Source organism: Lonchura striata, chromosome 3 (genome assembly GCF_050655825.1).
Source record: "Lonchura striata isolate lonStrDom1 chromosome 3, ASM5065582v1, whole genome shotgun sequence".
NCBI lineage: Eukaryota > Metazoa > Chordata > Aves > Passeriformes > Estrildidae > Lonchura > Lonchura striata.
The window spans coordinates 102,687,116-102,714,873 of record NC_140705.1 but is presented as its reverse complement, the minus strand read 5'-3'; the positions used below and the strand labels follow the sequence as shown (position 1 = coordinate 102,714,873).

Here is a 27,758-nt window from a genome sequence, read left to right as displayed (position 1 = left end):
TAGAGAAATTTTCATCACATAATGAAAATTAATGTTTAAAAAATTATTACCTCTGCAAAGGTAGACACATCATGCACTGTCTTAGCATTTGAGATGTGGTCATTTTAAAAGCCAAGAACCTTGGCAATGCCCTTTGGAGATTAGTGTTTGTTAACAGTGTACATTAGGAGTCAAGCAATCACAGAGAGTGCAATTAAGTGCATAATCACAGATATTTTTGACATCTGTCTACTTATAGGCTCCATGGCATTTTTTTTGCATCTCTCCCCCTTGTGTCTTCAATTAATTTATCGTGACCATCTGTGTTGTATTTTTTGCTGCTCAGCTTGCCTTACTACATCTGTTTTTTGGCTGAGTATTTCATGACACTTCATCATTTTCACTCAGAGCTAAAAGAAAAGAATTTGCATTTACTCAGTTAAGTTGCTTGGTTAAGATAATCAGCAATTAAACAGACCACTACAGTACTGTTAAATGATTCTTAAGTGGTGAGCAGAAAGGCAAGAAGGAAGCAGCAGCAGTTTAGAAACTGCAGCTCAGGTTTTCTGGTGTGCACAGAGTTAAAACCATCAGGGTTCTACATCTCCTCCAGTGCTCACTCTCAGAGAAAGGGGACATGCCATGGCAGGGAAGGTGTTTGGTTGTTGTGCTCTGGGTAGTGTCCATCAGTGTGACTGGTTTGGAGGTGCCCAGCTAACCACACTCAGTGCCTGGGGGTGGGGGATGCTCACACCAGGAGCAGAGCAGACCCAGCCTCCCCTGGCTGACTGCACTCTGTCAGAAGGAATCAGCAGTGAAAGCTGACTGCGCTGTGTGGGCAGTGCAAGCAGCAGAGAAGAAACATTTGTAGGTTTTATTTCCTAGTGCCACTGAGGTTAGAGGTATAGTGCTCCTCATAGGCAACTCATTCCATCTTCATTCAGTGATGCAAACATTTTCTTCTGCTTTCCTTTGAAATGTTTATCTCAGGGGCTCATCCACAAGAAATATTTGGCCATGATACAAGTCTTTTCTCTGAGGTCACTGCTTATGCCTGATTTTCTGTCCTTAAATTTCTTCCTTTGCTCTAGTTAATACTAATTTTAAGCAATCTTTTCCCACTCCTGGCATTGTAACACCCTGTGATTCTCTTTTCTATGGCTTCAGGATTCTAGGTTTTAATAATCCATAGCTATCATCTTCTCCTAAAAAAAGGGAGAGAGATAAAGAAAAAAGGCATCAGAGCCTACTCAGATACAGCAAGGGGCCTGTCACTCAAGAGCTTGTAGAAGGTGACAGTAGAAAGGCTGTTCACTGCAGTCACAGCTCTCCCTGCAATAACTCTATGGTAAGTTTATCCAAGAGTCCTGGACAAAGTACAGCCCACTCTGAATGGTTCTGACTTTTCCTGAGAAAAGCCTGTATACCATGCCCATCACCCAGCTGTGCTCTGGAACACCATATCTAAGCACCTGTCCTCTGCTGACCCAGGACACTCCTTTCTGAGCTGATTGTTTCAACCTCCTGGGCCAGTGGTCCCTGACAGCACACCTCCAGCACCAGAGATACCAAACCCAAATGTTTCAGCACTTTTGGGAGAAAGGGGACAGGGAGAGGGGAGAGAAAAAAATATGGGCTTGAAAAGACATTTATTCTTAAATGGGCATCAGCCTTGCAAAGCCAGGGGACTGCTGCTGGAGACTGAATGAACTTTCTCTTGTTTTGCTCATGGTACATTTCTGTGTGGGTGGGCTAACTGGATTTGAAATAAACAGCATGAAGATCTTTCCAGTAAATGAAAAACTGTTTTGCTGAGGGAAAACAAACACTAAAAAATAACCCCAAAAAACAAACAAGGTATATTACACTGATTACTCTGAAAGTGGCACTTTTCTAAGCAAGATTGTAAGTCTATGAAAAAGCAGGGTTCCCTCTGTGAGCCCCATTATATTAACTAGCACGTTCCAGCAACTCAGCCAAAAGCCAACAGGCCAAGTACAGCCCTACCATATTAAATTTGCTTTTTGTCAGCGATTGAGTGAGATTATTTGCCTGTGATTGGACCTATGCAGAAGATAGCAGCAGTATGATTGTTACTGGTTGGACAAGTCCATCCTCAGTGCCATTGTCAGAGGTCCATGACTTTGACACCAAAATATGAAGGCAATACCTGCAGTGTTAGCAGTGTGCTCAGGAGAGTCAGGTCAGCATCTGACAAATGGTGAGAAATAGCATGTGCACCACACTACACACTGTTCAAATGCACTACAAACTGCAATATGCTGAAACCTGATTGTCATGGAGTGTCCTGGAAAATGTACCACTGAATAAATCTTCCCTCCATCTCTGTTACCAGAGCGTTGCTACCAAGCAACTGATGATCAGATGCTGACTGATCTGGTAAGTCCTATCAGTACAACAGCAAAAGAATCCTTGGTTTCAACTGCTAAATAAGGTATGGGAGAGATGAATGATTTTTCAGTTTTGAGGCTTATATATCTGTAAGGAAATGTTCCCAGAGATATTCCCCAGTCATCAGTGTCTCTGATTCATGACAAGAACTTCCAGGAATTCACAGTACTGAAAATATAACCTGGAAAATACACCTGAAAACTAAGCATTTTCAAGGGGGTTTTGTTCTGTATTAGAGTTGATGACTTTTAAATAGGTTTTAATGTATGAAAATATAATGGTCTTTAATTGTGTAAAATGACTTTTTACTTAAACTCAACAATCCATTTAGAGCAGAAAATACCTAGAATGCTATAAACCTCTACAAACTGGACTGGCATTGAAGCTCAAGACAGACAAGCAATCCTCCACAGCTAATTAGCAAAGAAAAATGCTTCTAATCTCTTTGCTAGTCCAGTTGTAGATTTTGATCTAATAATAAACTAAACCTTAAACCCCCTCATCCTCATACATTTTAATTTAGACTGCATTTGGCATCCTGTAATCTGTAATTTTTTTAGCTGGGCTATTTTGGTCTGTGTGTGTGCTGCACACACATACATGGTCTGAAACACCTCTGTCCTCTGCCTGTGTGAGTGCTGCATAAATACCAAGAACTTGGGCCATAATTTATGAAAGCTTTTCAGTGGGGGCATGATTGATTTCACACACATGCTCAGGTTGCACGTGTGTTCCTGTGCTGTTCTTACCCAAGGCTGCAGCTCTGCAACCTTCTGACACAGCCTGGCTCTCCTGGAATTTGCTGGGGGGTTGGCCAATGATGCTGGGGATGGTTTTACACATTTTTCTGTGGAAAGAGGCTGGATGAGGAACTAGGGGCTCACAGAGGATACTGTGGCTGTGTGTGACTGGGACCATCTTATTCAGCCCCCTGCAATGAGCAGGGACATCTTCAGGTAGGTCAGGCTGCTCAGAGCACTCTCCAACCTGCCCTTGAATGTTTCCAGGGATGGGACATCCACCTTCTCACTGGGCAACGCGGGCCAGTGTTTCACCACCCTAATTCTTCCTCCTCTTCCTCTCTCCCACACCTTTCCAACTCCCGTGCCGACCCCTCATCCTTCTTCATCTCTCCAAACCCAGCGCAACCCTTTTGGCCTCTGTGGCCGAAGCCCGTTCTGTTCCGTTCCCAAAGGATTGGCGAGAAATGAATTAATAGATTCAGTTTCCGCGCCGTTATTTGTCGGTGCAAACTCAACCTACAGCCGTGAGTCCCCGCGGGGTCTGCTGGTGCCGGTGCCGTGCCGGTGCCGGTGCCGGTGCCGGTGCCGGTGCCGGTGCCGGTGCCGTGCCGGTGCCGTGCCGGTGCCGGTGCCGTGCCGGTGCCGGGATGCCCGGGCGGAGCCCAGGGCCCTGGACCGAGCGGGCTCTCGGTCGCTGTGGGAACGGCGGCGGGCGGGGCGCGGGGGCGGCGGCGCCTGCGGAGCGGCGGCTCCGCTCAACTTCGGCGGAGCGGCGGCGGCGAGAGGCGCTGCCCGGCCGGGCGCCGGCGGCGGGACGGGAGCGGGCACCGCGGTGAGGAAGAGGAGCGGGAGGAGGAGCTGGGGACACCGCCAGCGGCGGCGGGCGGGGTGCCCGCGGGGCGGAGGTGGTGCCCAGCGGAGGGGAGCCCGGGGCTGGGTTCCCCTGTGCCCGAGCGGCTCCCGGGGCCGTCCCCCCGCTGGGACAGTCCCGAGCCGCGGGGCACGGCCGGGGGGCGGCGGGGGCGAACCCCCCGGTGCCGCCTGCAGAGTCCCAGGGCCCTCGAGCATTTCTCCAAAGGGCCGGCTCAGCGGCAGGGTGGAGAACGCCACAAAGTTTTCGTGGTTTAGAGGGACTTTTAAACAGGTGCCGAAGTCTGGCTGAGCCGAGAGGTGCCGGCTCTTTGCCGGGAGGCTGTGTGTGTGTGGAGGTAGCGGACCGAGCCCTAATCGCTCAAAAGCACTGCCGTAAGCCCAGCTGTTGTATCTCGTCACCAGGGCTAATCCATACCCCAGTGTGGGTTTAAGCCTGCTGTGCCATTTAGAGGGCTTGACTTCAAGCCACGTCCTCCTCCTGGTACCCTCTCCGCTCGCCCTGGGTCCGTCTGTCCGCGGGAGCAGCGGGAGCGCTGGTGCCAAAGGTGAGGCGGGAAGGGAAGGGAAGGGAAGGGAAGGGAAGGGAAGGGAAGGGAAGGGAAGGGAAGGGAAGGGAAGGGAAGGGAAGAAGGTGGCCCGGGCCCTCTGGCAGCTCTCCCAGCCTGGGCTTGGGCACAGCTGCCTGGATCTTGGATAAGCACTGGGTAACTGGTTATGTAAGGATGGGCAATCAAGGAGGAAAGTATGGTTTATGCTGCTTTATGCTTATACCATTTTTAAAATCTCTGTGATTTGACACCTGCCCTGCTAGGTGTCTGCAGTGTGGAAGTTCAGTGTTTGTCAACCCCAGTGAGGTACCACGAAGGTCAGGCAGACAGCTTCTGGATTCTGGCAGTGTAACTAAGCATAGAACACACTTGTGTTTCCTAATGCTGATAGATTAATTAAAACCCATGTGAGGACAGTTCTATTCACTGCTCACAGAGACTGCTCTCTCTGTGCCTGCAGGTGGGACATGCAGCTATTCCAGAGTGGAAAGCATGAGCTTTCCCAGAGCTCTGCCAGTGCTGTGGGTGATCTCAATAAAGACAGGCTTAAGTTTTCAAGCTGGAAATTTAGCATTCTTCTTTTGGTTGTAAATTTTAGAACAATGTATATTTTAAAGATATAGACATTTAACAATGACATTTAACATTTAACAATATTGCTCCTGTCACAATGACCAAACTAGTATTCTGCAGTACAGAGAAAACTCGCAGTGCATGGAGGCAGAGTGGGACTTCTAGGACCTTCGGTCAATATTTTTTCGGGTAGATATTGTACCTAAGGTTTGGTCCTGAACAAAAATGTACAGGTGTCTCTTAAACTGCATTCTCACCTTATGATGCAATGAGTTACTCCTGCTTTCCCAGATGAATCAGTCCCCAGTCTGGATGGAGAATGCACATCTCACCTGCCCATTTTCACAGCACTTAGTCTGGTTTTCACCGCAACACATGGATAAAAATACTTCAGAGGACCTGACGACAGGTGGAATATGCCTCTGGGTCAGAGTTTCAATCTCTTTATATAACTCTATATATGAGAATCTGCAGTGAATGACAGTATTAGAAACTCCAATCTGTGATATTACTGCCCCTTTAATAACATTGTGTGGTTAGTAGTAGAATAGAGAAAGATGAGCTGTGGATCTCTCGGAGTTTTAATTCTGAAAGACGTTTGTATTGGAGCCTTCCATCAGATGCTATTACAGCTTTATTGCAGAATACTTTTTTTTCTGGTGGTTTGAATTATTTTAATAACAGAAAAGCTCTGGGTCTGTGCTACCTTCTGAACTCTCATTTAGAAAGCTGAATGAATGGTGAAGAATACTTTATATCCCTCTGTCCTGACTGGAAACCTGGCTTTGTAGTCTGCAGAGATCAAAGCAAAGTATGGAACTGAAGGTGTGTTTGATCCACCATGGCAAGATCTGAGCAATATATAGGAGTTTTAAACTAGTCAGTCAAACAGAGCAATTCATTGTGCTTTAACTTCCTGTCTTCTGTAGGTTTAGGTAACAGTGTAAATTGTATGACAGAGTGCTTTTATGGTTGCTAGTAGAAACATTGTTTCAAGCATAAGTGAGAAATTGGCATGAAAATAGTCCTGGTTTTCAACAAAGGGAGCTCATTTGCTTTGGTAAGTAGACAAACTGCAGAATACTGCTCTGCTTCATGAGCAGATTTGAGTAGAACCCACCCTTTTGCTTCTGCAGATAAGACAAAGATTATTTTCTCTAGAGAGTGTCAGGCATTAGGAAAACTCCAAGCTATTGGGCCCTTCCTTCACTCTTTCTTTAAGATTGGATTTTCATCTGGAGTTAATCAACAGAACTCTCCTTTATTTCAACGAGGCAAATCTGTTTTACATTTGTGCAGCTTTGCTGTAGATCATGAAGCTGTACCTGTTAAATCAGCTACCTTTTCTCATTGATTTTGGTTAGTGACTGAAAACCATCTTTCTCATTCATACCTGAACTTGGAGCCCAGTTTGCTCTGAATTCTTGTTTCTTTACCCCTCTTGCAATCAAAATGCAGATGTAAAAGGCATCATATACACTCGTTTTCTAGAAGATTGAAACGCTAAAAATGTATTACAAACTACACAAATGCTGGGGAGATAAGAGCAGTACTTTTAGTGTATTCTCAATTTTGAAAGCTTTCATTTAAAAAAACCCCAAAACCTTGTGGGGGCTACCAGCTGTAGAAAATGTGACATATTCATGTATATCATCACTGTTGTGGTATTTCCAGAAGGCCGCTCAACCTTTCCTTTAATAGAAATAGTACCGCTTTTGTTTCTTTTCTGTTCTGCAGCACCTCTGGTTCACTCTGAGTGCCCTCCTGTCACGTTCAGTAGTGCTGATTTTTACTCATGCACCTTCACTAAAGGTTTAAGTGACTTGTAACTCCCTGAGGCAACGACAGCAGACAAAGAGCCAGTCCCTTTCTATAGTGCTGCCAGTGCCAAGCCTGCTGGAGAAAAGTGAATGCAGAAATGGGCTGCATGCTGAACAGCAGCACGGCTGTCACACTTTTTTGGGAGCGCTTGTCGCTCGGGAGCGGAGCTGGGCAGCAGCAGGAGCTGTCAGCCCAGGGCAGGCAGGTCTGACCCTGAGCGCAGCCGTGCTGGGGACAGACAGACATTGCCTGGCATGCAAGGGCCTGCTGGGTGCCACAGTGCCCTGTCACAGATGGCTTTGCTCCTGGACGCTGCTGTGAGGTGCTTTTGGCTGTCCTTAAACACCTGCAACCACAAAAACTTGACAGTAAGGTTGCCTTTAAAGCACTCGCTTCATCCCCTGCACTTCTGTTATTCAAAGCTCCTTGCTACTTGTAACAGGGTCATGTACCTGGAAATGTGTTAACCACTGTATTTTTCAATTTTTTTAGTCCAGAAATAGCCTGTGTCCATCACAACAGGGGAATTAGTGTGCTTATAAAGCAAAACACAGGTTTTCTGCTGTGGTCTATAAGCAGACTCTTGAATGTCCTCCAAAGTTCTCTGTCTTTATTCTACAGGTCAAAGTGAGGAATGCTGCTGCGATAATATGATATTTGCATTGCTTTAAAAATTCTTGATTGACAAGCTCTACCTACTGCTATTTCAGCATTAATTGCCTCATAGTATCTCAGGCTGAGGTTATAATAATTTCCACTGAAATTACAATCACGTGGCAAGTAGCTGTAAACACCTTAGCTTTCCATGTCACTGAACAAGAAAGGAGATTCCAGGCAGATAGGAAGTAGAGTTCTGTGGGCCCTGGTAAGTTAAAATTCTCTGTATGGGGAGAATAATGGCAGGTACCTTAAAAAAAATCACAGAATATCCTGAGTTGGAAGGGATGGACAAGGGCCATTGAAGTTTAGTTCCTGTACCTGCACAGGGCATCCTGAAGTGTCACACCATGTGCCCAAGAATCCAAATGGTTCTTTAATTCCGTCAGGCTGGTGTTGTGACCAGTTCCCTGGGCAGCCTGTGCCAGTGCCCAAACACCCTCTGGGTGAAGAACCTTTTCCTGATATTTAACCTAAACCTGGCCCGACGACTTCAGGCCATTCCCTTGGGTCCTGTCACTGGGCACCACAGAGAAGAGGCCAGTGCCTGCCCCGCTGCTTCTCCTCGTAAGAAAGGTGTAGACTGCAGTGAGGTCTCCCCTCAGTTTCCTCTTCTCCAGGCTGAACAGACCAGAAAGTGCTGGAGAACAGAGAACAGGGATCCTTTTACAAAGCTATGGTGGACTATATAAATAAAATTGAGAAGGTGTTGGCAGCAGTTTCTTAGTTAGAATTTGCTAAGATTCTTTGGAACAAAATTAAAATATCTTAATCACAAGCAAAATAGATTTTGAGGTTCATCTTTGATGCTGTTGCTACTTAATGCTCCTTCAAGCAGATTGTGCCAGCAGCATAGCCATGACCACAATTTCTGCCTGAGCAGCTGGTTAAACATTGCATCAGTTAGCCCAGAATTCAGAGATGGGTGTAGCCAAACCAATTTCAATCTACCTATGAGATGAAGTCCAAGCAGGTATTTGATAACATTTGGTATCTGAAAGACACTGGACTTTCCTGGACAATGTAATTCAAATCTTACTAAAGAAGTAAATAATTTAAAACAAATTTTAATGTGCTCTGCAGTTTGACATTATCTCTTTTTCCTGTGACTATGTGTCTTCTAAAAGGCACAATTATGGGGACAGTTTGGAGATTGGACCCACTTTGGAAATAAATTTCCTTGTTTGTTACCCTGTGATCTGGCATGTGTGGAAAAAGGCTAAGTGGGTATCTAGCATGAGCAAATTCTGCTCTCTGACTGTAGCTATAAGGAACTACCACCCACAAGTTGGGAGGGAAGGCATTTCCCTGCTCCTCAGCCCAGTTTGTTGGCATGCTTTGACTGGAGGATGATGGAATTCTTGGAAATCTGTCTACAGCCGAGTGACAGCCTTTCTATTGACATCACTGGATTATGGATTAGGCTTCTCTCATGTAACCCCTTTAAGGCTTCTCCTTCTTCTCCTACACAATCACCACACCCCTGAGATCCTTGAGAGTCACACAGGATGGTCAGCAGCACTCCTGGACTGTGAAGGCAAAGGCAAACCACAGGAGATTTGTCAACAGAGGACATACCTTTATAGAGAGTCCTATTCTACTCTTACTGTTTTTTCAAAATGCACATTTCCCACCCTCTGCATACTCCTATCCTGGAGGGTCCTACAAGCTGGGAGCCAGGAGAAGGATCAATGGAATGCAATTTTCTGTTCTCAGAAGTTGATTTTCTATAGGCTAAACTGGCCCTGCTGATTGACTCATGGTTTACCAGAAAGCAGCCCTGCTGTAACAAGTCTTAGCAAGTGGTGATGCAGCCTGCAGGAGCCTGGAGGAGGCTGTGCCTGTCAGGTTGTATGAACAGCCTCCAGCTGGCCAAAGACCAGCCAGAGAGCAGCCAAGGAAACAGACTCTCTTTGCTGGTAAAAGGGCTACGAAGGGCTGAAACCCTGTCTAAGGTGAAAAAACAGATAAGGCGTGTGAATGTTGATATTTCTGATGATTCTTTGGTGCATTCTTTGGAACAAAAAGAGGAAATCACATGGGGAAACATGGGAGAAGGTAAAAACATGGAAAATGAGGTGAAATTGCTCAGAATATGCCCTGAGAAAAGAATGGAGAAAGCTGCAAAGTACATGAGGAGAAAAATGCAGGAATTGCTGACAGCGTAGAGAACAGTGTAGGAGTTTTGAAGAAGGGCAAAACTAACAGGAAACATTTATATGAGAAACTTTCAGTGGGACTTACTAAAAATTACTAAAATTTGAAGCAACCCCTCAGAGACTGTCAGGGAGAGAGAAGGAGAAAGCCAAGTATTCCAGACTTTAGCACAGATAAGGTAAAGGTGCTTAAAACTCTGTGAGGTGGCTGGTCAGACTTGCAACCATCAGTGTGAGGGGAAAACTTGTCTTCTAGACAAAGGTGTAGGGTCAGTGACACCAAAATCTCAAAACCCAGGTCTGTTTCTGGAGTGGAACTTACATAAACCCCTCAGAAATTTTGGTTGAATAACACCATAGTAGTTCATCAACTAGATTGTGTCAGCTCCCAGGATAGCCTCTTAGAAGGAATTGGAAAATTTACTATTTGGGCAACAGAAACATTTGTATTCAACTGGGGCAATGTCTCTTTTTAAAATAATTTTAATGTGAATGCTTGCAAACTGTAAATTTGTCATTTTCCCCAATAAGAAGGTCACGCTGTAACTTTTGCCTTTCTTTAGTTGTCCACATCTTGCCAACAGTCCTTTGAGTTTTTCCACATGGGAAAGCCTGTGAACTTTAAATAAGAACCAGCAGCCACAGTTAATGGAGCCCACAGTATCTTCTGCAGGCTGCTAAGAGCAGTAGTGGGAAGAGTGGTGGCTTGTTGAGCCTGCCAAATAGAGATGGCCAGTTGCCAGCTCTCAAAAAGAGGAGATGATGGATGAGAGAAGGGGAAGGAAACAATCTCATACAAACAGGACTCCCTTAGGAATAGCCAGCACAAGCTGCCAGTGTGCATGAAACACTTGCATGGGATATTCTTTCATTTGAAAACTGGCCATTTCTACTGCAGGTGAGGTGCTTTCTGTCCTTTATGGTCTTCTCGTCTGGAAGCAGATTCTTGTTATGGCAGTCAAGTGAAAGCCCCATTTGGGGTCAGAGGTATCCGTGTTCCCACACCAAAAGCAATTCTGCCTTTACCAGAACTTTCTGAAAGCTCTGGGACTGGGCAAAGCTCAGGTTCAGCAGGCCTTGGCATCAGCAGACAAGGTATCCAAAATATATTTCTGTTTATCCTTTGTAAAACTAGTGCTTGGTGAAATGGTTCTTATGCAGAATGCTTTGCTTTGAGGGAGACTTGTGGAACTAAAAACCATAAATGCAGTAAGAACAGCCCAGGATAGTGCAAAATCCAAGTCTCTTTGCTCTCTTTCCCAGTCTGACCACTAAATTCCCTTGCTCCTCTTCTAACAAACAGCTGGTGATCTAGGAATAGCTGGAAGGGCATTCCTCAGTCTCACAGTCATAATGCTTTATACTGATTTACCCCTAATGCCACTGAAGTCAGCAGAGTTAAACCAGTGTGAAACCAGGTCATAAACAGAATTAAAATACAGAAGGGCATGTTCACCTTCATCAGATAAAGGCACAAATAGAAATAATAATGGTACCTGTAGCAGCTTATAAAAACTACTGTCATCACAGAAGCTGAAAAGAAATAGGAGACTTTAAATTATTTACAACAGCTGGTGGCCTGTTTCGCCCCTCACTTTTGTTAGGGATACACAAGGGGTGATCAGACCGAGGAAAAGATCTTCATCCTTAATGATGTGTGCTGGTGAGTGGAGGCCATCCTGTAGCAAGATGCAGGTGCCTGTTGGAGTGGCAGGATCATGAGCAGCTGTCAGTGCCTCGCTTCCAGCACCAGTCTGTTCCTCTGGCTCGGCCAGCAGAGATGCCAGAGCTCTGCCTGCTGGAGTGGGAGCTGCTGCCTGGGGTCACCCTGGCAGTGCACACCAAGGGAAGGACTTGTTGGAACTCCAAATGTCCCTCAGACATTTTTGCATGTTCCGGGTCCAGGTCAGAAGCATTTGAGACCCTGGCAGGCAGCTGGAAACAGCTGTGATTTTGGATTTGAACCATGGAATGATTTACCAACCTTGCAGGAAGAATAGGAAGTCACAAAAGCTTAGATATTATAGTAGAAATAGTCACAAAGTAAAGGGAAGAATTTTTGAGTGCTGTACAGGGGGGTTTTAAGTCTTGTACATGGGGGTCAGAAGTTTTAAGATGGAGAGATTTGGGCCTGCCCTGTCCTCCCTCTCTCTTCTTCCTTACCTCCATGCTCTTGGTGATGTTGGCACTCACAGATTGGTTTAGAGTAGAAAAGCATCATTTAATATAGGTAATAGGCATTAGAGAAAAACTATAAACATTTAACACGTAATGTACCATACAAAAGACAGCACCAGCCCTGGATGGGGAGAGAGAAGAAGTCAGGAGTCAGAGAGGATGTCAGGGTGTGTGTGTGCCTCTGCCTGAGCTGTGAGCAAACCACAGCAGTTCAAGAAGGAAATCTTATAGATAACATACATTAAACTACCTTGAGACCAGACAACAAAAGAATACCGAGCCTTTCTTTGAAAGATCGGGTTGGAGGAGAGATTTTTTCCACCACACAGAGCCACCCCTGACCTAGGGTGAGCTCCGGCAGGGTACTTGCAGCAGCTGCTGGCTGTGACTGCTGTCACAAGGATAAGCACAGCGGATGCTCTGGGCACGGGCAGTGCCTGCAGCCATCTCTCCTGTACAAGCACTGCAAAGCAGCCCAGGTGCTCCTGTTTGCAGGAGCCAGAGAACACCTGAGGCCTCACACTCAGAGGTAGCTGCATCGGTGACCTGTGGAAGCTTTCAGCCCTTTTATGTCTGCCTTCTGAAGAAACTGGTATTGCTTGCTGGGAGAGGTAGGATATAGGACTAGAGAAACTAGTCCTTTGATGCAGTTTGGAAAACTTCCTGATTCTAGAAAACTCTAAGCATTAGAGCCTGAAATAATTTCAGCTGTGAGACACTGTACAGATTATCCAGGTTTTTGGAGCATTTTCCTTTAATGGTGTGATATATTTACATAGTATGAACATTTTTGAAAGATAACAGGCTACTTTAGGATGAGTGAGTGATGCGTGGAAGCATCTTTTCCTTGCAGTCATGGCAGAATTCTATTGCTCATTTCTCATCCAGGGAGTCTGGGAGCTCGTGGCTCTCAGCTCTAGTGGGAGTACTGTGTAGTTATGAGTTTTTGGTGATTTTTATTGTCACTAAAGGCCCTAGGCCCCCAAGGTGGAAGCTTAAATGAAAAGCATATTTTCCTCCATTTCATGTCTGTCTGTGTCCCAGTAGTGAGGATTTGCTCAGGCCTGCAGAATCAGACTCTTTAATCCTTTGCCCTCATGTTAACTTTTGACGCCACGTCCTGATTGGGCTGCTGCCAGGAGTAACCTTGCTGTAATCCCAGCTGCAATCATTATTTGTGCCACCCCTGCTCCCCAGGGGCTCATGGAAGGGAGCAACAAGGCACGTAAGTGCACTGTGTGAAGAAACATATGCTGTTTTTCTCCTGTTCAGCTCCCTAGTGCCTGTTTTGCATTCCATTGTGTTTAAATACAAGTACAATAGGTAATAACTTTGTTCCACGCATTGTCCTCCTGAAGGGACAACATGAAGGGATTGGCTGGGTGGGGAGTTAATTCCATCTTTTTCTGAGCTGATTGATGCAATTTGTTCTGTCCTCTAAGTGCTGGGTAACTCCCCAGCAGTAGAAACCTCTCACTTAGAAGTAATAATAGTTTAAACCTTGGTATGCTTCTGCTTCCCTTCAGAGCAGTCTGAATTCCCTTGGCACTGGGGGTGGTGCTGAAGAAGTGCTCTGGCAGCAAAGCAAACAATGGGATTTCAGCTTGTGGCTTCTGCTGCATGCAGGAACACATTTGCTAAATAATGGTTAAAGATCTGTCTGGCTCTGTAGCTCAGGCTTCTGTGAGTGCTGCCAAGGCAAGGGTGAGCCCAGCTGCTGATATTACAGCAGCAGCAGCAGCAAACTTACCCAGGTGTATTTGGTTTGTGTGGCAAGTGATGGGGGCTACAGCAGTGGCTCCTGTGCAACACTGCCAGAAACCTCCCCCATGTCTGACAAAAGAAATGCCAGATGGCTCCAGCAAGGACCCACTGCTGGCCAAGGCTGAGCCCAGCAGTCCAGCTGGTAGCACCTTTGGGATAACAGGTCTAAGAAGGGAAAAAAATAACAGAACAAAACTGCTGGGAGACAGAAGTGAGGATGTGGGAGAGCAACACCACTAAATACTCCAAGGTCAGAGCAGAAAGAGGGGCAGGAAGTTCCTCAGACAATGGAGCAGAGATCCCCTGCAGCCCATGGTGAAGGCCATGCTGAGGGAGCTGTGCCCCAGCAGCCCATGGAGGTTCAAGGGGATGCAGAGATTCACCTGCAGCCCGTGGGGAATCCCATGCCAGAGCAGCTGGATGCCCAAAGGAGGTTGTGACCCATGGGAAGACCACAGTGAAAGAGGCTCCAGGATGCAGGACTCCTGGAGAGAGGAGCCCATGCTGGAGCAGGTTTGCTGGCAGGACTGGTGACACCACGGGGAACCCACACTGGGCATCCTCCTCCTGAAGGGCTGCACTCCCTGTGAGAGACCCAGGCTGGAGCAGTTCATGAGGAACTGCAGCCCATGGGAAGGACTGACACTGGAAAAGTTCACAAAGGACTGTGCCCATGGGAGGGACCCCACACTGGAGCAAAGGAAGGATGTGAGGAGTCCTGTCCCAGGGGAGGAAGAAGCTGCAGAAACAACGTGTAGTGAACTGACCACAATGCCCATTCCCTATCTCCCTGTACTGCAGGGTCAGAGGAGGTAGAGGATTTGGGAGTAGAGCACAACCCAGAAAGAAGAAAAGAGTGGGGCAAGGTGTTTAAAGATTTGGTTTTATTTCTCATTATCTAACTGTGATTTGATGAGTAATAAACTAATATACCCAAGTTGAGTTGTTTTGCACCTGACAGTAATTGCTGAGTGATGTCTCTGTCCTTACCTCAAACCATGAGCCTTTTAATACATTTTCTCTCTCCTGTTCAGCTGGGGAAGGGAGTGATAGAGCAGCTTTGGTGGGCACTTGGTGGACATCAGCTTCAACCCACTGTGCCAAATCACTTAATCCTGCCTCCTCTCTAAGGTTCTCCTGGCTCGAATGTAGCTCCCAAATAATCCTTTGACTCCACATGTTGAGTTTTTACAGGTAATGTTGCTGCAAGGTCATGCCCTCCCATGAGGGTTCAGCCAGGTGAGCCCAAGCCCGTGTGTGGGCAGGAGACTGCTTCCCCAGCCCAGCCTGGAGGAAGCAAGGCAACCTTGTAACCTGCCTTCAGGTTAAGGACCGTGACTCATTTTAATTACGTGCTGAGTGGAAGCTGAGGGAGATGGTGCCTCTTCACCTTCTGCCTCACCCTCTGAGCAAGCTGGCTGCTCCAAGTGAGATTTCTCAAGGTACCCAGCACCAGTTATTTCCAAGTGGTTATCCAGTAGCAATTTTAACAGCAGACTGGAGGGGTCTGGGGGGAGGAATGTTCTCAGCTGAGGTGTGTTGATGATGGCTCTATTCTTTTTCTCTCCCTCTCTACCCTCAACCCACTCCCAGCAAAGACACACGGAGCATTATGTCATTGGCATCCTGGTTCAGGTGGAATGAGCCCCCAAACCGCATTTCCCAGAGGAACCCCACAGAAATGGTGGTTGAAACGCTCATGATGGAGCTGAACTGGCAGATCAAGCAGGCAGAGAAGCAGCAGCGGGAGCGGGAGAACGAATACCGCAAGATGAAGACGGGCGTGGACTACGGCTGGCTGGTCAGCTACCCAAAGCAGGGCTACGACATCAGCCCCGGGGAACGGCTGCAGCTGGAGGACATGTGCACCAAAATACATCCTTCCTACTGTGGGCCTGTCATACTCAGGTACAGTAAAAGATGGGATGATAAAGAGCTTTCCTTTCCCCCTTTCCTCTTTATGATGTGTGAGGAGACAGTGAGTTGCTCACAACAGAACCAGAACTTGGCATCCTGTGTCGTGAGTCACACTCATGATAGTGTCTTCATCAAAGAAGGGAAATCTAATGCTTTAAGTCAGTTTAACACAACAGAAGCTACAGAATGCCATTTCCCTCTGACATTGGCTTGAGTACTTTATGCTCCTGTGTAGCCAGAGCAGCTTTACCTTGCCTGATGAGCAGGTACCATCTCAGCATTGTGATGGCTTTTTTTTTTTTTTTTCTTCAGACTTTAGAATCTTAGAGAAACTGAGGTTTAAAGGGACCTCTAGAGGGATGTACATCTACCTCCTACTTGGAGTAGGGCCACCTTCAAAGTTAGATCATGTTGCTTAGGGCTTGTCCAGTGTTGAATATCTCTGAGGGCAGAGGTTCCACAGCCTCTGAACAACCTCCTTTGGTTTTTCCCCATGTCACTGGAGCCTTCATTCCTGGATTTAAGCTGTCCAGCAGGTCTATTGAGGCACTTGTCCCCAGTGTCCAAACTAGCAAAGTGCTATTATTTTTTTCAGCCTGTGAGCCAGGTGTTCCCAGAGAATGTCTCCCTTCCCTACCCTCCCTCTTCATCCTAGACTCTATGCATCATGGGATGCAGCTGAGGATGTGTTAGTTTGAACAGCCAAGTGGCGCTTCTGACTTCTGCAGTGTAGATGTACACACAGCTCCTCTTGCTGTTGAGCCTTTCAAATGCTGTAGCACTTAGAATTGCTGCCTGCCAGCTGAGTGACCTCCTGTGAAGATGCCTTTAGAAATGGACCTAAGCCTGCTGTAGCATCCAGACTGGAAGGGAAGGGTGTGGCTCCTTTCCTTTTGGGGTGGCTGTTCGAAGATAAACTCTTGCACTTGGCACAGTGAAGGCAAACTTGGCAAAGTGAGGAAGAGTGACTCTGCAGTGCATCTTAGCCAAAGCAAAGTTGTGAAATGGGCCTTTATAATCAACTTCCCCTGTTCCAACATGTTCTTCAGCTGGGATTAGAGTGAACACAGTCCTTACAGGATGTACAAAGAGGGCTCTTGGCACCCTGTAGTCCCTCACCGCATATGCTGGCTCCTGTTTTCCCTTGAACAAATGAATCTATGGCCTCTGAACTGCAACTGTAAAAGTGCTGGAAATATCTGGTCCTCTGTCTTACAGTGGATGTAGACAGGAAAGAATGCCAAAATTACCTCTCCAGCCCTCATCTTCCTGGGGCTGAACCTTGGAAGCAACCTGGCACATAGAGCCTTGGCTCTTGCAAAGGTTGCCATGATGGCAGAATTTGGGATCATTCAGTGAGCAAGACCTCTCCAGTGAAAATTTGCTGGGAACAGCACCTGCCTTGTAGTTGTGTAACTCCAAGCTATGCTGTAAACAAGCCACTTCAAACCCTTGGGATTCAGAGCTATCTTTACCATCCCCAGAGCCCCTGAGCAAGGCCTGTCTGGCTAACAGGTTATTTCCATGACAGCAGGCTTTGGCAGCTGGAGCAGAGAGGCCCCAAGGTTCATCCTCTTCAGGAAAGTATTAGGCTGAGCCATATACAACTTGCTGCTCTGCTATTATTTTCTAATTGAGACAGATAATGCAAGAGGTATGATTTCAGTGCAGCTTGTAATGGTTGTTCACTCTTGTTCAGGATCCATCATACTGATGGCAGTAGATAAATGTACTCAACAGCGTTAACGGACTCTGTGTGGGCATGATTGAAAAAGGCTAAAACCATCCTCTTAAAACTCCTCTTACAAATAGGCTGCTGTCATTAATTGTATTCCCCGATGATTCGAGAAGTGGCATGTTTTACAGAGCTTGTATGGTGAGCAGAGCCACACTAAAAAAGCACCCTGAGGATTTTCATAACCTTTGTTGGTTCAGTTCTGTGACTGAGAAGGGACTGTCACAGCCACAAAAATGGTGGAACTGGATTGTGTCAAAGGTCTGGCTGCTCTGATGAGCAGTCTGTATGTGACAGAAAGGCCAGTGGCATTGGTGTAAGGAAAAGAGCAAAGGACAAGGAAGCAAATCCAATGGGAGGGACAATTACACTTCATATATAGCATCCAACTTACTGTGCCTTGTTACTGGGAGACTTTTGGAGCCACAAGTGGACCTTTTGTCCATAATTGGCTTTTTCTTGGCATGATGTGGCTTTTAGGTTGTTTAGGTTGTGGAGGCCTTTCTCTTTTTGAGCACATGTAAATTTATAGCATTTTGGTGCCCTGTGGCAGAGTTCCGCTCCTGAACTACGTCTGTTACAAAAAAACTGTGTTTACCTTGTCTTAAGCTAATGCATCCCAGTTTTATTTGATAATCCTTTCACTTTGTGTTGGAAATGTTAGGAGTTGGCCCCTCTTTTTTTTCTGCCTTCAAACTGACAGCTCTGACATTCCATGGAATTTTCATTGCTGATGAGGAAACAGAGAAAAAGAATTGGGCTTGACATGTTAGGAGGTGAAAATATACAGGAGAAACAAAAAGAAAAAAGAAAGAGCCTGCAATTTAAATAAAAGCCAAAATTGGATAAATTCTCTTTTCAGAAAGTGAGATAAAATGGAGATTTTAGTAACTTCCCCAAAATTCCACAAGAGGAGTATAATAGGAATGCAATGTAACCTCCAAATTTCCAGTGAAGTACTTGAATAATAAGATCATTGCAGTGCTGATGTTTTCTCTCAAGTACTCTGCGACTTCCTAATACATAGCAGCTTTTAGAAAAATCTTCCACTGAAATAGTCTGTGGGCTTGCATTGGGAAATTCAAATGCAGAGCATGCACCCTACCAAAGTCTTTGGTTCTGACTAAAATAGTAAGCTTGATATTTTGCCTTCCATTTTAGATATTTGAAGAGCTGAGGTCCTTTTTGAAGTCCTTTTTGTACTCGACAAGCACATAATTTTTAAATAACACAAGTAGCAGGCATCTTGCAGAGTTTGTTTTGTTTGTGTCATGCAAGGTCTCCTTCTTCGTGAGACTCTGAGTTCAGAGTCAAAGCCAGAAAAAAACATTTTTATATGAGTTGTCAGAGATGTCAGTTTGTTCTCTAAAGGTCTAAATGATTATCCAAACTGTCCTTTTCTGTGGTTATGGGCTCATTTACTGAGAGACAAAGTTTCTCCAAATTTGTTTCTTTAGATGTGGAGAAGGCTGGAAAGGAGAACTTCACAAATTAAAGAGGTTTTTTCTCAGATCCAGATTGCCTATTTTGTATTTTGGGTCAATAGAAACTTCTCTTTGAGGCTCTTGGAGTTCTGGAAGGATTCAAATACGCTGCAAATAGCATCAGATATCTGGAGACTCTGATTCACCTCATGCAAATAAAGCCTTTGCATTCAGGAGTAACTTAGCTTTAGGTTACTGGGTTAGAGATCGCTGCTAAAATTAAAATTAAATCCTGGAGCCAGCTGAAGGAAATGAATAACAGTGAGTTTGGTGAGGTCTGTAGTACCTAACTGCTGTGGTTAAACTGAACAAGTAGAATGGTATGTTGCCAATAAAAAGTGCTAGATTTTTCCCATCCTTACTCAGAGCTTTAACCCTAGTCAGAGCTAGTTAAAGTCTGTTCAATTTCTTTCTGTTTCAACGGAAGTGAAACAGCTGGTTTCTGTCCTCCTGTGCCCAGAGGGAAACAAAAAACTCCCTAGTATGGAAATGTAAACCTGCATTTTGATGATCTGAGTTGTTACCAATATCACAGGCTAAGGACTAATTTTATAAGGCTTGTGTATAGCTGAAGTGGCCCTCTTAGTAAGACTTAATGTAAGACATGACTAAAATCAGAAATGGATTTATTTACAATTACAAGCTTATGTTGGAGGTGATATGACATGAGTGTTGCAATTAGTGTGAATGCTGTAATTCTTTGGGAGCCAAGAAGCTTTCTCTAGCAAAGCTGTTCCTAGTTTTACCCTATAACCAGAATTCCTGCTCAAAATATAGATTCAGGAGTCAGCAGGTAATTATTAGCACTAAGCAACCCCATGTTTTCTTTGAATGACTAAATCTACTTAGAGCTCCCCATTCAGACGTGCATTCAGGAATACCCTGAACTATAGGCACATTGTTTAAATCCATGGACTTTCATTGGATTTAACAGGTCTTTAAAGTTCAGGCTGTACTCAGGGAACCCACTGTACAGGGGACCTACAGAATAACACAGAAAGGTGATAGTGCTTTAAAAAGCAGTGCCAGTATGAGCCAAGCACAGCAGGATTCTTGAAATCTGCCCTAAAAAGCAATGAAAGAGTCACAACTTAAAGAACAAATTTGTTTGAACTGTGATTCAAACACAGCTTGGACTGGGGAATGTGCTCATCCCTGTGCATGCCTATCCATCCTCCCCAGATCTGGTTCAAGGTGAGGTTTTGTCACGTCTCAGACTATGTGACGTGCATGATGTATTCCAGGAGTGCCACCAGCGCTTCCATAGCTTGGGCCACAAATAAGACAGAGAGGTCTGCTTTTGTGATGAGTAAGGAAATCCTGTTGAGGTGTTTCTGGACGTGGTTGTGCAGTTGCCTAGTTTGAAACTATCCCATGCAAAAGAGTAAGGGTAAGCTGTGCTGGAAGACAGATGCGCCTTGTGCAATTTTGTGTTCTTAACCCCGCTGAGCAGCTTTGTGTGGAGTTTGTTTCCCAAGATACAAGGCCATAGTCCTTGATTCCAGTGGTTTTCTGGTTTTATATACTGGGTGTTCTGAGCAGAGAGCAGACTGCTGGAGCATCCAGCACATCAACTGGTATTCACTGATACCTGAGGAAGATGGCTTTGGTGATGTGTAGGTGTCTGCAGCAAAAACATCTTTTTTTTTTTCTGATACACAGACTGCTTTAGCTGGAGCTCAGCCCTGATAACCTGTCCATCTTTTCTGTTGAGAAATATTTGTGATGTGCACTCCTTTAGGACTTCCTACATGAGCTGTCCCTTACACAATTGTGCTGATACTGAAGTTAGGTGGGCATTAATAAAGGGGTGAAGTTCATCCTGTTAGGGGAGAGAAAAGGATCCCCTTTCCATCAGAATCAGGGTGACTTTCTATTGTGTGACTGGCAGACAGTCTTTTGAATTGCTTTCTCTTTGTTTCTTAGACCTGCACAAGTCCTAACAAAGTAGTTTTGGTGTTGGTCCTGAAAAGTTAGAGGTAAATCTTAACAGCAGAGTTGACAAAACTAAGCTATGGAGAGTGCAAACAGCCAGATAGCTGTGCAGGTGGAAAGTTACCCTGATTCCAGAAAACTATGTCAGCTGGATTGGTTGGGAGTGTTATCAGCAACCAGGGAATTAGCATTAGAGTTCTGTGCTCAGGGGTGTATTTGCTGTCATTTTACCCATTTCCCCTCTAATACCCAGAGCCAGGCACTGGCCCAGTAATAGCCTGATGCATGCTGCTCCCTGCTCTGGAGCCACAATCCAGCAGGATGACACACAGCCTCTGAAAGTGGAGGCAGTGGTCAGGCTTTTTGGGTGCACAATTGCCAATACAAAAGAGGATGTAATTTTATATATATATATATATATATATATATATATATATATATATATATATATATATATATATATATGATAGCACCTCTCTTCAATAAAACACACATTGAGATAAAATAACAGAATGACTCGGTTCACCTCTGCAATAGAAATCCTTTGAAGCTGCTTTCCCTGGGATAATAACAATGTTGTGAAGACTTGAGTTTCTATGGACTCGCCTGTCTGTGGTTCAAATTGGATAAAGGGAAAAATGTACTTATTGTGAAAACTGTATTTTGGGCTCTTTGATAATGCAACTGAAGTGCCTCCTCAGAAGGCAGAAAGGAAGTTTGCAATGTCCAACAAATCCCAGTTCCTGCTGTTGTTTGCTAACCCTCAGCAAGAGATCATCTCTTTCCCTTCCAGGCTCTGCACAATTCAGTTTGGCATCACTGTGTCAGTACTTAAATAACCAGCATGAACTCCCTCACCCAAATGTTCAAAGTGTTGAGGTTTTTGGTGAGGGGGCAGAGGAGGGAGATGAAGAATTCATCCAAAGTAGCTGAAACAGTTAAGGAACCTTTTGGTGACTTTAGAAGGTTTTGTGTCAAACTGCTCTGGCTTGACACTGGAAGGGACCAGTGCTTCTGCTGACACCAAGTTCCCTCAGCAAGCAACACTGGTGTCTCCACAGCTGCCAGTACTTGCTGGGAGAGAAATATCTGGGACACAGCAGGGTGTCAAGATGTATGGCCAATTTCAGGCCTCCACAGTCAGAGTCAAAATACATAAACATACAGAAAGTCTTTCTGGTTTCTCTCCGGCTTGCTTTCTTTCCTTATTATCTTGGGTATCCTTTGGCACACCATTAAGCAATGCAATTCCATATGTGCTAAACTCCTTCTTACATTCCTGGGGCTTTGCAAAAACCCAAGAGGCAATATCTTATTCTATCAGCTTCTGCTGTATTTGGCTCATTTAAATACAGTCCTACTGTTTTCTATCCTTGTTCAGTTCTGCTGGAGGAAAATACCAAAATGCTTACCTTATACACTTTAGTTTCCCTGCAGTACAAATACCTAGATTTTAGTGAAGTACTAGTTTAGCTCTGTGTTTGCTTGTAGGTATAATTTCACCTTAGGACTGATTATTTATTAGAAGAGTAGCCATATCAGCATCTGTCACAAATGTGTATATTACAGAACAATCAGAATATCTACGTGACCAAAGGGTGAGCCTTGGGAGTGGCTCCCATACACTCCAGGCTTGGGACAATTCACCCAACAAGGTCAGGAATGGCATGATCTCTTCATTGTCCAGCCTGTGGCCCATTCAGTGGCTTCAAAAAAACTTCTGCTCTGCATCTTATCCTCCTCACCTGCAAAATAAACAGTGGTGATTCTTCACTTCCTTGGTATTAAGCTAGGTTAATAAAATTAAAAAAAAAAACTCTATTGTGAGCTCTTTGCTGAGAAGGCACTGAAGTAATTCAGTTATCTACTTAGATACAGCACTGTGCTGTCAACCAAGATGCTTTCATCTGAGGCAGTCCATTATGTTACAGAAATTCATAGGAAGATGAAGCACCATGGAAAGTTAAATATTGAAAGACTACCAAACAAAGTGACTGGATTTTCCTTTGTCTAGAGGCTATTGGGTAATGCTATCAGGAACAAGAATGGAAAACAGGGGAAGTCATGTGGGACTTTCCCTGGTCTACCTTGAGCTTCTGGTAAGCTGCAGTTCAGGGACTACTTTGAGCAATGATGTGCATTTGGACAATCACGTTTCATCAGCAGTGATGGGGACATTTTCTACAAACTTGTCCAATAATTTTGTTTCTTAAACTATTGATAGCATTGAGTTCTGGTTTAACAGGTGTTGTGTGAAAAAAACACTTCCCTTCTGTTTCAAACTTGCCTTCTAGCTTTGTTTGGCTCTCCCTATTATTTCTAGCGCTTATAAGAAGCAGTGATTCATCTCTTCCTTACACTCCCTGGCTTGCTTGTGATTTTAGAGACCTCAGGCATATCTTCATGGCCCCTCCTTGTTGTTGTTCCCTTCTGTCCAGGGAGTCTCATTTAGCAGGAAAGTGCAAGTTCCAAGCCTAGCACAGCGATTTGGCAGCAATCAGGAGTTGGATGTTTTTAATCAAAGCTGTGCCTTGACTGTGCTTCCAGGTTCAGGCAAGTGGTTGCGGAGTACGAACCAGAAGCGCAGGAAGTATCCCGGCTCTTCCGCTCCGTCCTGCAGGAAGCTGCTGAGAAGATCAAAGAGGAGGAAGAGGCCAAGAAGCTTGCAAGGCAATGGAACACAAAGAACAGAACCAGCCTCTCCTTAACAACATTTAAATCTCGGTCCAGGATTTCCCCATTCATCAGTGACATCAAGACCATCTCTGAGGATGTGGAACGGGGCACTCAGCCCAACAGGAGGATTTGGAGCATGCCAGAATTTCGGAACACCAAGGATTTCTAACTCTATGCTGAATAAGGTTTTTAGATACTGATCTTTCAAAAGCCCAGTTAACCCTTTTTTAATTCTACTGTTTTTTCTTTTTTCCATTTCTCTTTTCCTGCCTGTGTCTGTCTTGGAAGCTGTGTCCGTAGTAACCGCTGCTGATGCCTGCAGTCTGTGACACCATTTATTACCAAACATGGTAGCCTTTCCTTTAACTCAGTAGCTATTCAGGAACCTTAAGGACAAGGCTCATTTACTATCTCATTTTTATTACTGCGTTCTTGTGGAAAATCAATTAGTTTTGCTTTGTCTGTCTTCTCCCTCTCCCCTCCAGCCTGGATGTAGTTATCTGTAAAAACTTTTGGCTCAAGCTACTGAGAGCTGCTGGCTTCACCAATCTTGCTGAAAGCAAGACAGCCACTTAAATGAGTGAGGCTTGCAGGATCAGGCTTGTGAGCTAAAGCTACTATCTGATTTGGAACTGAACTTCCATTTCCAACTAATAGCCTTCCTCAGTGCTACAACAAACTTCACAGGTAACCTCAGCACTGCTCTTGATCCGCTTTTTTGCTGACAGTTCACAATCCAACCCAAGTAGAAACAGACCCAAGCTTTTTGAGATTAAAGACCAATCATGTTTCATAACCACCAGTTTATGCATGTTCAAGTTTCTTGGGTACTTTCTCTTCTATGCAGGCAGAACCCCCAGAACTTTGCACCTGCAGAGTAGATAGAAATTTATCAACCTGCTGTGTAGATACACAGGTGGATGTGTCAAGGTCTCTTCTGAGACCTTGAAGAGACAGGAAAATGCCACTAAGGAAACACTGCTAAGGTCCTAACTCAGCATCAGAGGGAGAGCTCTCACCAGCAAAGGGAACAGCAGGGCACTCTGTGAAAGTCAAGTGTCCTGCAGAGAACCCAAGGGCTAGGATGCTTTGTGGTAACCTACAGGAGACGGGGAACAGAGAGAGGGATTTGCTTGGATGACCAGCTTTTGGGGAATCATCTCAGTGGGTTATAGGCTCCTGGAAGACCCTGTAGCTTTGTTGTTCTTTTGTCCGTTTCCAGCTATTTTTCCCTGAGGATCTTTGCAACAGCATGTGGGTTCTACAGCCAAGATTCAAACCCTTTGAAGCTGTGCCAACTCTGGGAAGAATTCCAGTACATGAAATCAATCCTAGACTAGAAATGTACAGCTTCTTCCAGAGATGGAGGAAGGCAGCATAAAACAAAGATCAAGATCAACCCCCTAAGCGCTCTCTGAGACTGGGATTCTGACTCTTCCACTCTCCCCTCTGGGCTATGTAAGATTGAAGACAAGGCTTCCTTAGTAGCACAGGCTGCAGTTTCTATCCTTTGATAACATTGCTGCCAGCAACCCTCCTAGGGACAGAAAGCAGCTCACTTTTAATCAAAAAGTCAGGGATTCCAAATACAGCATCCAGTTTGGGACAGGCTATCCCAAGTTTAGGTCAGTGAGGGAGAGTTTAAAGCCTTCTGACAATCAGCTTAGTGTTTTTCAGCCATATGTCCTTGTGAAGTAATGTGATTGTGTGTATGAAGTAAAAATCAAGGCTAGACATACTTAGCATAACCTTAGCTGTCTAGAAGATGTAGGATCTCTAGCAAGGGGTCACCACAATTAGCAGAAACAATTCTTGTTTGGAAAAGAGTCAGCCATGGTTTTTTTTATATAGTTCAAGCCACTGTACGGTACTGAAGACTGAGATGAGTTCATGAATTTCATGCTGCAGCTCTGTATTCATTTTATTTGCACTTATGTTCTGTTTGACACCTTCAGTATTGACCGCATTGATGCGATGTTTGATGGACTGCTGGGAGACACAGGACCTTCTGACACACTGCCACAAAGCTCTTTGTTACAGCACAGTGTCAGTAGCATGCTCACTCTTTCTTAAGGAGAATCAGCAGTAAGTACCTTCCCTGCAGCAATGTACTAAGCCAGGGAAATCACTGATGGGTGTTCACAGTATCACAGTAATCTGTGATTGTGCTGTGTCCTTCATTAACAACTTCCAGCTGACAGACACCACTCTCATGCAGCCAAGGAGACAGATCTGACTTTTGGTCAAAGCCCTGCATGTTATGGAGGCCAGCCTGTGGCAGTGCTTGTGACAGCTGTTTTGCCTCAACTTACCTATCATTTATAATTCCACAATAAAACATAATCCCAACTCTTGAACTGTATCACTCTCCCAGTACCACTTCTGGAAGTTACACTGGGCTCACAGCAGGATCTGATGGTAGAGGGATATTCAGATACCAAGCTAAGAGCAATCTATTCTTACTCCATGCTATCTAGTACTCTTACAGGGGTAGAAGTAGTGCCCTGCTTACCTGCAGCCAGCTGCTTGGAGACTGACTGTGAGCTCCTGCATTGTGCATGCAGCAGCAGGTACAGAAGCAGAGCCGGGAGGTGATCAGGGTGCACGACTGCTGCACTGCTTCTGGTGCTCATTTTTCTTAGAAATGCTGTACACTGAACCTTAAATGATCCTTTGGTCTCAGCATGCAGCAACAACTATGCACTCATGTTTGCCTTGTCGTAATTCTACATTTGGCATGGCTAAGTTAGTGTCAGTTCAAATGAGGAGCATGAAACTCCTGACTGTCCCTACCTACTGTGCTGTGGTCCATGGCACTGGGCACACAGAGCAGGCTAACCAGATTGTTTCTGGCTAAAGCCAACCCAAATGATCCACTGCAGGTGGCTCACAAACCATAAATCTGGACTAATGGTGGTCTGAAACAAACTCTCATAAAACTTGCGTAGTGTGAAGATCAGGTCCTCATTGATAACTGTCTGACTCCACAGCTCTGCTCCTCCTGGGCTGCTGTGTAGAAAAACACTACTTGCTACTTGCTAGTGTAGAAAAACAAAAAAATTTTGATGAGACCCTTTCGTCTGTTTTTAGCACCTCCTGACAGCTCATCCTGTGTGTTAATTCTTTAAGGAGAATGAAACATTAATTATCAGCACATAATCACTAATAAGCAGAAATGAACCAACAATAATAATTCTAAATCCTCAAACATTCTTTCAGAACTGAGTAAGGCTTTTGGTATCAGATCAGAGCATCACTGTTGCCCCGCTGCTGACAGTGTTGTGCTCTCCAAAGGACATTGTCACACCCAGGAAAAAGCAGTCCTAGACTTGCTATACCTGCTAATAATAATGGTAGCAGCTCGGCCACACTGCTCAGATTCCAGGGGCAGGCACTGCTTACAGCCACTACTCTCCTGAGGGAGGCTGTGCAGCCATGCTCCTGTGGCTTCTAGAGATGAGCCTGGCCACAGGCTGTGCCAGCCAGAAAGGATGTGCAGGCAGGAGCTGAGGTTCCTCACCCACAGCAGCACAGAGTTCAGGCAGCTGTCATGCCATGAGGAACTGGAGTAAGCTCTGAAAGAAATACCTGATTGCTGACACTGCACTGTTTATACATTTCAACACGGAACCTTGGAGAATTAAAGCAAAGCTGTGCAATATAAACCAATTTATTTGTACTTGTCTTTAATTAAAGGTCTCCTGAAATATAATCTGTCTATATCTAGCCAAACACAACAGCTGTTCCACTGCCCTACCGTGTATGTATCAAAGCAGGAAGGCATGAATCAAAGCTAAAGGCACTTGATCTAAACAAAAAAACCTCCATCCTCTCTCTACAGGCTACACATGCAACTGCCCACCTTCTGTCTTGCTACCTCTACAACCAGATCTCAAGATATAAGGTGATAAATAATCAGGATTAAGCAATTGTAAAGGTCTGAAGTTCTCATGGCCTGCAGATACAACCTTGAATCAAAGTCTTCATCAACATCAACGAGCTTCTGAGCACGTCTTACATTAACCAGTATTACCACAAAATGAGATGATATGAGAGACAAAATGGGTGTTTTGTCTCCAGATACTTTTGAGTCACTCTATTGATTCCATACCTGATCCTGTGTACTGGAACACTTTAATATCAGCAGATGGCCCCAGATGTCTCAGGACTCCCTGGGCTAAGCATCGTATATACAAAGCATGCGTTTTAAACAAAAGGGAACCATTTTTTTCCCCACATTAGGTATTACTGAAACATGAATTGCATTGCTTAGCACATTCTGCTCATCAGACAGATGAGTGGTTCCA

The 27,758-nt window shown here is 45.0% G+C and overlaps 1 protein-coding gene across 3 annotated transcripts; it reads left to right on the top strand.

The window, feature by feature from the left end:
* Window positions 1-3,149: 3,149 nt before the first annotated feature.
* Window positions 3,150-27,120, top strand: RD3 (RD3 regulator of GUCY2D). Of its 3 annotated transcripts, none has more exons than XM_085576023.1 (4): window positions 3,152-3,347; window positions 4,410-4,552; window positions 15,298-15,612; window positions 23,323-27,120. In XM_085576023.1, the coding sequence occupies exons 3-4, from the start codon at window positions 15,317-15,319 to the stop codon at window positions 23,618-23,620; spliced, it is 594 nt and encodes a 197-aa protein (XP_085432149.1). In that variant the 5' UTR covers window positions 3,152-3,347; window positions 4,410-4,552; window positions 15,298-15,316; the 3' UTR covers window positions 23,621-27,120. The 3 variants fall into 3 exon arrangements, with proteins under 3 accessions (XP_085432148.1, XP_085432149.1, XP_021403210.1); XM_021547535.3 differs by lacking the exon at window positions 3,152-3,347 and adding an exon at window positions 3,842-3,966; XM_085576022.1 differs by lacking the exon at window positions 4,410-4,552 and having other exon boundaries at window positions 3,150-3,347.
* The last annotated feature ends 638 nt before the right edge of the window (window positions 27,121-27,758 follow it).